The sequence below is a fragment of the Scomber japonicus genome, chromosome 7 (genome assembly GCF_027409825.1).
Source record: "Scomber japonicus isolate fScoJap1 chromosome 7, fScoJap1.pri, whole genome shotgun sequence".
In the NCBI taxonomy this organism is placed as follows: domain Eukaryota; kingdom Metazoa; phylum Chordata; class Actinopteri; order Scombriformes; family Scombridae; genus Scomber; species Scomber japonicus.
Genome location: NC_070584.1, coordinates 36,250,519 through 36,261,767, shown reverse-complemented (window position 1 = coordinate 36,261,767; position 11,249 = coordinate 36,250,519). Strand labels below are relative to the sequence as shown.

The window sequence follows — 11,249 nt, the reverse complement described above, 5'->3', positions numbered from 1 at the left end:
CCCACCCCGGCCACGTAGCCCAAGCCCACTGTGTGCTTGTGGAGAGGAGCAGTCTAACCCCCCCCCATATATCTATAGATATATATAGATATAGATATTATATATAATAATAATAGTAATAATAATAATACCTGATCAATAAAACACAACCAGGATTTTAAAAGCTTTAAAAATTTTATTAGTTGAATAAATATAAAAATAAAATGTGCAAAAAACATTTCACAGAAAAAAACATTAAAAACACACAAACCAGTAAAACCAGTAAAACCAGTACAACTAAAACTAGTGTTAGAAGAGACTGGACAGCTGTAACTGGTGTAACTGGTATTACTGGTGTAACTGGTGTAACTGGTATTACTGGTGTAACTGCTGTTACTGGTGTTACTGGTGTAACTGGTATTACTGGTGTAACTGGTATTACTGGTATTACTGGTGTAACTGGTATTACTGGTATTACTGGTGTAACTGGTATTACTGGTGTAACTGGTGTAACTGGTTCAGTGTTAGAAGAGTTTGGGCAGCTCTCTCAGGCGGCTCAGGTCCAGGATGTTTCCCACAGAAGCTTCAGTCTGGCGGCTGCTTGCCCTCACTAAAGATGGCCGCCTGCTGTTCTCCTTGTCGGCGGCGTGCGGTTTGACGCCGGCGGCGAGCAGCTGCATCTTCGGGCGCAGGTCTCGGATCAGCTGACTCTGTGGGAGGAGCTTCAGGTCTCGGATCAGCTGACTCTGTGGGAGGAGCTCCAGGTTCAGAGTTTCAGTCAGTGGCTGGCGGGCCGACGCCTCCTCCTCCTCCTCCTCCTCCTCTTCCTCCTCCTCCTCGATCAGGCCGTACCTCCTCATGTACTTCCTGGTGGCCAGAGACATGTTGCTAGGCGACGGCATGGATTCTGCAGAGGAGGCGGGGCCTGGCCGGGGGGCGTGGCCGTCCAGGGACAGCCTGCTGAGCTGTGATTGGTTGAGGTAGCGCAGGGCGATGGCGTTGGCCTCCAGACTCAGATCAACGCTGCCGCCAGGAAACAGAACGCTGAGCGACGGCTCGGACACGCTCAGACGGGACAGGACCGCCGCGGGGTTGATACCCGCCAGAGTGCTGCAACACACACACACACACACACACACACACAGAGCAGACACACACACACACACACAGAGCAGACACACACACACACACACACACACAGAGCAGACACACACACACACACACACACACAGAGCAGACACACACACACACACACAGAGCAGACACACACACACAGAGCAGACACACACACACACACAGAGCAGACACAGAGCAGACACACACACACACACAGAGCAGACACAGAGCAGACACACACACACAGAGCAGGCAGACACACACACACAGAGCAGACACACACACACAGAGCAGACACACACACACAGAGCAGACACACACACACACACACACAAACACACACACAGAGCAGACACACACACACACACACACACACAGAGCAGACACACACACAAACACACACACAGAGCAGACACAGACAGAGGAGACACATGGTCAGGTGAGGTGAGGTGAGGTCAGGTGAGGTCAGGTGAGGTCAGGTGAGGTCAGGTGAGGTCTGGTGAGGTGAGGTCAGGTGAGGTCAGGTGAGGTGAGGTTAAGTGAGGTCAGGTCAGGTGAGGTCAGGTCAGGTGAGGTGAGGTGAGGTCAGGTGAAGTCAGGTCAGGTGAGGTCAGGTGAGGTCTCTACCTGCTGCTTTCTGCTCTTCTGTCGGTTTCTGTCAGATCTTCTTCGTCCATGTCGACTCCGAGCTGCTGCAGCCTCTTCAGAGTAGCGCTGACCACCGGGTCTCCTCCACGGCTCTGCTGCTTCCTCCTGGACTGGGAGGGCTGGGAGGACTGGGAGGACTGGGAGGGTTGGGAGGGTTGGGAGTACTGGGAGGGTTGGGAGGACTGGGAGGGTTGGGAGGACTGGGAGGGTTGGGAGGACTGGGAGGACTGGGAGGACTGGGAGGGTTGGGAGGGTTGGGAGTACTGGGAGGGTTGGGAGGACTGGGAGGGTTGGGAGGACTGGGAGGACTGGGAGGACTGGGAGGGTTGGGAGGACTGGGAGGACTGGGAGGACTGGGAGGGTTGGGAGGGTTGGGAAGACTGGGAGGAGTCAGAGAGCACAGACAGGCTGCTCCTCCTGGACTCCTCTTCTACTTCCTGTCTGCTGTGGGACTCCTGCAGTCGGCTGCTCAGCTGAGTCTGAAACAGAAGACATGGGTCTGATCTGTAGGTGTGTGTGTGTGTGTGTGTGTGTGTGTGTGTGTGTGTGTGTGTCTGTGTAGGTGCTGATTGCGTTTCCGAGGGACTAAACTATGGACTGATTCTCAGTCCTGCCGCGGTAACCTAACCCTCTAACACAAACCTGGTCAGAAGCTTGGCAACGACTGGACGCTAGCTGTCACCATGGCAACGGAAGAGATCATTCAGGCTTCCTAATGGGGGACGCCTGCAAACAGCTACCTCCTATTGGTTCCTACACGGATGACATCACCACCGTGATCACAACCCTCCCATGTACCGAGCGCCTGCTGGAAACACTACATGACACCATAAGATGGGCACGGACGAGCATCAGCAGGGAGAACTCCTGCAGATCACAGCAGCCAATCAGGAGCTTGGACCGGAGTGAGCAGGTGAGGGAGGAAACCATTGAAAAGACCTCCCAGCTCCCAGACCTCCCAGACCTCCCAGCTCCCAGACCTCCCAGCTCCCAGGGCTAACCCTAACCCTAACCCTAACCCTTGGACTGGGAGTGGACTGGCAGTGGACTGGGAGTGGACTGGGAGTGGATTGGCAGTGGACCCTTGGACTGGGAGTGGACTGGGAGTGGACTGGGAGTGGACTGGGAGTGGACTGGGAGTGGACCCTTGGACTGGCAGTGGACTGGGAGTGGACTGGCAGTGAACTGGGAGTGGACTGGGAGTGGACTGGCAGTGGACTGGGAGTGGACTGGGAGTGGACTGGGAGTGGACCCTTGGACTGGCAGTGGACTGGCAGTGGACTGGGAGTGGACTGGGAGTGGATTGGCAGTGGACCCTTGGACTGGCAGTGGACTGGGAGTGGACTGGGAGTGGACTGGCAGTGGACTGGGAGTGGACTGGGAGTGGACTGGAAGTGGACTGGGAGTGGACTGGGAGTGGACTGGGAGTGGACTGGAAATGGACTGGAAGTGGACTGGAAATGGACTGGAAGTGGACCCTTGGACTGGCAGTGGACTGGGAGTGGACTGGGAGTGGACTGGGAGTGGATTGGCAGTGGACCCTTGGACTGGGAGTGGACTGGCAGTGGGCTGGGAGTGGACTGGGAGTGGACCCTTGGACTGGCAGTGGACTGGGAGTGGACTGGGAGTGGACTGGGAGTGGACCCTTGGACTGGCAGTGGACTGGGAGTGGACTGGGAGTGGACCCTTGGACTGGCAGTGGACTGGCAGTGGACTGGGAGTGGACTGGGAGTGGACCCTTGGACTGGCAGTGGACTGGGAGTGGACTGGGAGTGGACTGGCAGTGGACTGGCAGTGGACTGGGAGTGGACTGGCAGTGGATTGGCAGTAGACTGGCAGTGGACTGGCAGTGGACTGGCAGTAGACTGGCAGTGGACTGGCAGTGGACTGGGAGTGGACTGGGAGTGGACTGACAGTGGACTGGCAGTGGACCGGGAGTGGACCCTTGGACTCGGAGTGGATTGGCAGTGGATTGGCAGTGGACTGGGAGTGGACTGGGAGTGGACTGGCAGTGGAACCCAACTGAGGCTGTGAGGGAAGCTGAATCTGCTCTCAGGCATCGAGACATAGTGGGGCAGAGCCGGGTTCGGACTCGGGACAAGTCGACCCACATGGCACAAAGCAACATCCACCCAGAGGAGAAGGCAGCTTCACAGCCCAAACAGCGCCAGCGGACTACCTGGAACATCCGGAACATCTGGAACATCCGGAACATCGCAAACTCACTTGGAGGGACTTTTGGGAAATGGAAGGAATCCTGAATCAGCTTCATCATCAGAGAACCGAAGCCAGTGGGTTGGAGAAGATCCCTCATGTGCTCTCTGCCAAACTCCAGCAGCATGAAGACTCATGGTCGTGGCGGTGTTTAGCTCAGCGGGTAGAGCCCCCCCCCCCCCGTGTGTAGAGGCTACAGTCCTCACTGCAGGCGACCCCGGTTTGAATCCCGCGCTGAGCGGTCCTATCCTGCGTGTCATTGCCCCCTCTCTGCTTCCAGGTTCCTCTCTCTCTACTAACCTGAACATTAAAGGCAAAAAGCCCCAAAAGACTCCTGGTCAGTGGCTGGAAAAGCAGCCGGTCTCAGGGCCGCCACACCTGGAGGCACAATCAGGTCTCTCCTCCCGCTGCGCCTGGGCTCCCAAGCTTCACCTGCCTGACCCTAACCCTGAAGTACAGCCTCCAGTCAAACCATCTGCAACCGTCTTAATAACCCTCCTGGATCGTCTTCCACCAGAGATCATCACAACTAATCTCAGACCTCATCTTGTGTTCCTGCAGAACTAGCAGGTCCAGGTCTGCTGCAGAGGGAACAAGGGTCCTGAAGAGGGTCCGGGGTCAGGCGGAGCGAGAACGACCCCATCTGGACTGCTCGACGTTGAGAGGGATCGCCCCCCCCCCCCCCCCCCCCCCCCCCCTCTCAAACCCATCGGAGAAGGAATCGCCTCTTCCCCATTCAACACAAACACCGTGCAGATTATTCGTAAGTTAAACTCCACGACGGACCGCTCGCCATGGCGACCGGCGACGCTGAATGCAGCGCTGTGCCGAGCCGTCCGGCTTTGTGGCCTGAGCGTATTTAAATAGGGAGGCGTGTGTATGTGTGTGTACTTGTGTGTGTGTGTGTGTGTGTACTTGTGTGTGTGTGTGTGTGTGTGTACTTGTGTGTGTGTGTGTGTGTGTGTGTTACCATCAGTGTGCTGTAGAAGTTCTCTTCTTCTTCTTCTTCAGTTTCTTTCACACTGAACAAACACATGAAGCTTTCAGACTCAGTAAAGTTAAAAGGTAGAATACATAATATTATTATTTAATATATAATAATATATTATTATTATTATTATTATTATTAGGGCCCGAGCACTAAACAGTGCGAAGGCCCTATTGTAATCGTACTGATTATTATCCCGAGCATCGCTGGTTGCAGCTTTAATTATTATTATCGTTCCTATAAAGTAAACGAGTTTGTGGCAGCCTAAACGTGCCCGAAAAGTCACTAAAATTTGCAATCATGCCCGACCCGGTGAAAATGTGATTCTTTAAGGATCACGAAAATGGGCGAGACAAAATGGCTCAATAGCGCCCCCTAGAAAATTTTGAAAAATTTGGGGAGCCTGGACCGATCACCGCTGCATCGTGGCGAGGGGGGGGGGCGGGGCTGGGCCCGGTCACCGCTGCTTGCAGCTTTAATCATTATTATTATTACTAATGTAACCGTCTCACCTGTGCTGACTGGCCGCCTCCTGACCTGTGATGTCACTGATCTCTGGTCTGATGATGGACAGGTCATGTGAGGAGGAGGAGGGGGGAGGAGGTCTGGGTGAGGAGGAGCTGCTGCAGGAGGAGGGGGGAGGAGGTCTGGGTGAGGAGGAGGTGCTGCAGGAGGAGGGGGGAGGAGGTCTGGGTGAGGAGGAGGTGTTGCAGGAGGAGGGGGGAGGAGGTCTGGGTGAGGAGGAGCTGCTGCAGGAGGAGGGAGGAGGAGGTCTGGGTGAGGAGGAGGTGCTGCAGGAGGAGGGGGGAGGAGGTCTGGGTGAGGAGGAGGTGTTGCAGGAGGAGGGGGGAGGAGGTGCCTGTAGCTCCTGATGAGGGAGGAGCTGAGCAGGATCTCCCCAGAACAGACTCGTACCTGAAAACATCAGAGAGGTGAGTTAGATACTTTACTCTCACCTGTCCTCTCTCTCTCTCACCTGTCCTGTCCTCTCTCACCTGTCCTCTCTCTCTCTCACCTGTCCTGTCCTCTCTCACCTGTCTCCTCTCACCTGTCCTCTCTCACCTGTCTCCTCTCACCTGTCCTGTCCTCTCTCACCTGTCCTGTCCTCTCTCACCTGTCTCCTCTCTTACCTGTCCTGTCCTCTCTCACCTATCCCCTCTCACCTGTCTCCTCTCTTACCTGTGCTGTCCTCTCTCACCTGTCCTGTCCTCTCTCTTACACCTGTCCTCTCTCACCTGTCCGCTCTCTCACCTGTCCTCTCTCTCACACCTGTCTCCTCTCTTACACCTGTCCTCTCTCACCTGTCCTCTCTCTCACACCTGTCTCCTCTCTCACCTGTCCTGTCCTCTCTCACCTATCCTGTCCTCTCTTACACCTGTCCCCTCTCACACCTGTCCCCCCTCTCACACTTGTCCCCCCTCTCACACCTGTCCCCCCTCTCACACCTGTCCCCCCCTCTCACACCTGTCCCCTCTCTCACACCTGTCCTGTCTCACCTGTCTCCACGGCGACGCTGGTGGTGCTCCTGGGAGTCTGAGTGTCCACCTGAAGTTTCCCCTGAGCCTCCAGCAGCATCTGCACCTGCAGACATTTAGGAAACATCTTCACCTGTTGTAACCATGACAACCAGCACACGCCAGCTGACCACAGAAACATCAAAGATATGTTCTGCAGCAGAGTCGTCACTTAAAGACATGATGGTGATCTGCTCCTTTACCTGAGCCTGCAGGAGGCGCAGCTGGACGTCCTGTTGGAGGAGCAGCTGGTAGGCGTCAGAGGGAGAGACTCCTCGCTGCTCCCAGAGCTGATTCACACGGTGAGGAGAGGAGGAGTCACCACACCACGGGACCGGAGCAGGAGGGCCAGAGAGGGGAGGAGGAGGGGAGGAGGTGTGGGGGTGATGGGAGGGAGGAGGAGTCCGGTGATGTGAGGCAGGAGGAGCAGGAGTCAGGTGATGTGAGGAAGCAGGAGTCAGGTGATGTGAGGGAGCAGGAGAAGCAGGAGTCAGGTGATGGGAGGGAGCAGGAGTCAGGTGATAGGAGGGAGCAGGAGGAGCAGGAGTCAGGTGATGTGAGGGAGCAGGAGGAGCAGGAGTCAGGTGATGGGAGGGAGCAGGAGGAGCAGGAGTCAGGTGATGTGAGGGAGCAGGAGGAGCAGGAGTCAGGTGATGGGAGGAGAAGATGGAGGTGCAGTCGTAGCTGTGAGCGGAGCAGCAGGAGCAGGGCTGCTGCAGGTTCGAGTTGGGGGTGCTGTGGAGGTGAAGAGGAGGAGGAGCCGGTCTGGGAGCGGAGGAGGAGGAGGAGTTTCCAGGTGGAGGAGCAGACTTCCTGTCAGGAGGTGGTAAGTGGGCGGGGCCAGGACCCTGCCAGGCGTTCTGATTGGATGTGAAGCTGCTGTCAATCAGCAGAGAAAGTTCAGGAACAGACGGCTGAACTCTGCGAGTCTGAAACAAGAGACAGCTGATTGGTTAACAGCTGATTGGTTAACAGCTGATTGGTTAACAGCTGATTGGTTAACAGCTGATTGATGAACAGCTGATTGATGAACAGCTGACTGGTTAACAGCTGATTGATTAACAGCTGATTGATGAACAGCTGACTGGTTAACAGCTGATTGGTTAACAGCTGATTGGTTAACAGCTGATTGATGAACAGCTGACTGGTTAACAGCTGATTGATGAACAGCTGACTGGTTAACAGCTGATTGATTAACAGCTGATTGGTTAACAGCTGATTGATTAACAGCTGATTGGTTAACAGCTGATTGATTAACAGCTGATTGGTTAACAGCTGACTGGTTAACAGCTGACTGATTAACAGCTGACTGATTAAAAGCTGATTGGTTAACAGCTGACTGGTTAACAGCTGACTGGTTAACAGCTGATTGATTAACAGCTGATTGGTTAACAGCTGATTGATTAACAGCTGATTGGTTAACAGCTGATTGGTGAACAGCTGACTGATTAACAGCTGACTGATTAAAAGCTGATTGGTTAACAGCTGACTGGTTAACAGCTGACTGGTTAACAGCTGATTGATTAACAGCTGATTGGTTTGATTAACAGCTGATTGGTTAACAGCTGATTGATTAACAGCTGATTGGTTAACAGCTGACTGGTTAACAGCTGACTGATTAACAGCTGACTGATTAACAGCTGACTGGTTAACAGCTGACTGGTTAACAGCTGACTGGTTAACAGCTGATTGATGAACAGCTGATTGGTTAACAGCTGATTGATTAACAGCTGATTGATGATTGATTAACAGCTGATTGGTTAACAGCTGACTGGTTAACAGCTGATTGATGAACAGCTGATTGATGAACAGCTGACTGGTGAACAGCTGATTGATGAACAGCTGATTGGTTAACAGCTGATTGATTAACAGCTGATTGATGATTGATTAACAGCTGATTGGTTAACAGCTGATTGGTTAACAGCTGATTGGTTAACAGCTGATTGATTAACAGCTGATTGGTTAACAGCTGATTGATGAACAGCTGATTGATGAACAGCTGATTGATGAACAGCTGATTGGTTAACAGCTGATTGGTTAACAGCTGATCGGTTAACAGCTGATTGGTTAACAGCTGATTGGTGAACAGCTGATTGGTGAACAGCTGATTGATGAACAGCTGATTGGTGAACAGCTGATTGGTCTACCTGCTGATGGAGGTGAGGACTCGGAGACGGTCGTGGAGACAAATCCTCGTCCTCGACTCCTGAATCCTGGTCGGTGACGGACAGACCAGCAGGCAGCGGGGGGGCGCTGAGAGGAGGGGGGGGGGGGGGGGGGAGGAGAGGGAGAGGGAGAGGGGGGAGAGGGGGTAGGGGAGAGGGGGGGGGGTAGGAGACAACAGGAGCAGAGTGTGAACAGCTGATGAGCCTTTAAAGAGCAGAGTGAGAGCAGGTGAGACTGTTACCTGCTGAAGGATCTCTGAGCGTCTCTGAACACCTTCGTCTGTCTGCGGTCACCATCGTCATCGTCATCATCATCATCATCATCGTCGTCTGATCTGAACTCACACTGCAGAGTCCGACCGACCACCGGCGCCACCTGCTGACCAATCAGGAGACAGCACCAGAGCATGAGGACGGGTCAGCGTTTCCATGGAGACAAGTTTACATTTCTGAGTTCATGAATCTGATTCGTCAACGTTTGCAGCTTCACATGAATTTATAAATCTGTTTATAATATTAAAGGACGGGGTTAGGGTCCACACTGAGAACAGTAACTATGAACATGGTTCTAACCGCAGGTGAGTCCCAGTCTGCCAATCCAGAGGCACTGCCCCCGATGTCCACGCGATGCTGCAGAGTCGTGTCAACCATGACAGCCCCACAGCATCCAGGGCCTTGAGGAACTCGGGGCGGATCTCATCCACCCCCGGGGCCCTGCCACCGAGGAGCTTTTTAACCACCTCGGCGACCTCAGCCCCAGAGATAGGAGAGCCCACACCCGAGTCCCCCGGCCCTGCTTCCTTACCGGAAGGCGTGTTGGTGGGATTGAGGAGGTCTTCGAAGTATTCCTTCCACCGATCCACAACGTCCTGAGTCGAGGTCAGCAGCGCACCGTCCCCACCGTACACAGTGTTGACGGCGCACTGCTTCCCCCTCCTGAGACGCCGGATGGTGGTCCAGAATCTCTTCAAAGCCGTCCAGAAGTCGTTCTCCATGGCTTCACCGAACTCCTCCCATGTCCGGGTTTTTGCCTCAGATCAGGGGGGGGGGGGGGCCGTTCCTCCCAATCACACCCCTCCAGGTCTCACTGTCGCTGCCAACGTGAGCGTTGAAGTCCCCCAGCAGAACGAGGGAATCCCCAGAGGGAGACTCTCCAGCCCCCCCTCCAAGGAGTCCAAGAAGGGTGGATACTCTGAGCTGCTGTTTGGACCATAGGCACAAACAACAGTCAGGATCCGTCCCCCCCACCCGAAGGCGGAGGGAGGCTACCCTCTCGTCTACCGGGGTAAACTCCAACATACAGGCACCAAGCCGGGGGGCAGTAAGTATTGCCACCCCTGCCCGGCGCCTCTCACCAGTGGCAACTCCAGAGTGGAAGAGAGTCCAACCCCTCTGGAGGAGACTGGTTCCAGACTGGTTCCAGACTGGTTCCAGACTGGTTCCAGACTGGTTCCAGAGCCCTTGCTGTGCATCGAGGTGAGGCCGACCACCAGCTCAGGCTCCTTCCCCACCAGAGAGGTGACGTTCCACGTCCCTAGAGCTAGCTTCTGCAGCCGAGGGTCGGACCGCCAAAGTCCCCGCCTTCGGCTGCCGCCCAGCTCATCGGTTGGCCCCTCCCACTGGTGGTGAGTCTGTGGGAGGGGGGTCCCATGTCCCTTCTTCGGGTTGTGCCTGGCCGGGCCCCATGGGTGAAGGACACGAAAAACCATTTTTCTTAATCATCGTAGCGGTCTTGTGAGCTACCCTTTTGTCTGGCCCCTCCCCCCGGACCTGTTTGCCATGGGAGACCCTACCAGGGGCATAAAGCCCCCCGACAACTGAGCTCCTGGGGCCACGATAAGGTAGCAGCTCAGGGGGGAGATTATTAATGTATTAATGATAAAGCAGCTGACCGGGTTAGGATGACAGGAAGTTATCGACCTTCAGTCTTTATTCCAGATGACCCAGTAAAGGCTCGTTACCTGGTACAGAGTGACACACTCAGAGGCGGTCAGCAGCTGGCAGTCCAGCTGTGGTCCTGGTCCTGGTCCTGGTCCAGGTCCAGGTCCAGGTCTGGCTCCTCGACACTGGAAGAACTGAGGAGTTCTGTGAGTCGCTGCGAACACGACGAGCAGGAAACATCCGCCGTCTGAAAACACTCTGAAACACACAAACACTAAATTACACATCAACAGATCCAGGTATTACTACTAGTACTACTACTACTACTACTACTACTACTACTATTATTATTATTATTATTATTATTATTATTATTATTATTATTATTATTCTATAGGTTGCGGGTCCTATGGGTCGTAGGTCGTATTATTAGTAACGTAGAGGTTGCGGGTCGTACCTGTCCCTCAGAGCGGAGCTGAACAGGAACTTCAGACACGAGGACCAAACCTGAGGGTTCATCACGTGTGTGACGCCACTCAGCCAGCTGTCACATGACAGGAAGTACAGGAAGTACAGGAAGTACAGGAAGAACAGGAAGAACAGGAAGTACAGGAAGTAGAGGAAGTACAGGAAGTAAGTCAACTCACAGATAACACAATGAAACATCTGAGCACTTAAATAGTATTCATATTTATCTTCACTAATATCAGGTCTGGGGGGTTAGGCTCTGGAGCCTGGTGGTGT

At 54.1% G+C, this 11,249-nt stretch overlaps 1 protein-coding gene across 1 annotated transcript in view; it reads right to left on the bottom strand.

Annotated features, from left to right (window-relative positions):
* Nucleotides 1–252: 252 nt before the first annotated feature.
* stil (STIL centriolar assembly protein) overlaps nt 253–11,249 on the bottom strand; it is a 13,729-nt gene continuing 2,732 nt past the window's right edge. Inside the window, exons 7-17 of the mRNA XM_053323110.1 lie at nt 10,963–11,049; nt 10,586–10,763; nt 8,867–9,000; nt 8,607–8,712; nt 6,879–7,388; nt 6,663–6,749; nt 6,442–6,526; nt 4,928–4,962; nt 2,098–2,222; nt 1,723–1,848; nt 253–1,089 (exon numbers count right to left, since the gene is read on the bottom strand). Of these exons, the coding sequence (XP_053179085.1) occupies nt 504–1,089; nt 1,723–1,848; nt 2,098–2,222; nt 4,928–4,962; nt 6,442–6,526; nt 6,663–6,749; nt 6,879–7,388; nt 8,607–8,712; nt 8,867–9,000; nt 10,586–10,763; nt 10,963–11,049 (2,059 nt within the window). The 3' untranslated portion in view covers nt 253–503. The remainder of the gene's footprint in view (nt 1,090–1,722; nt 1,849–2,097; nt 2,223–4,927; nt 4,963–6,441; nt 6,527–6,662; nt 6,750–6,878; nt 7,389–8,606; nt 8,713–8,866; nt 9,001–10,585; nt 10,764–10,962; nt 11,050–11,249) is intronic.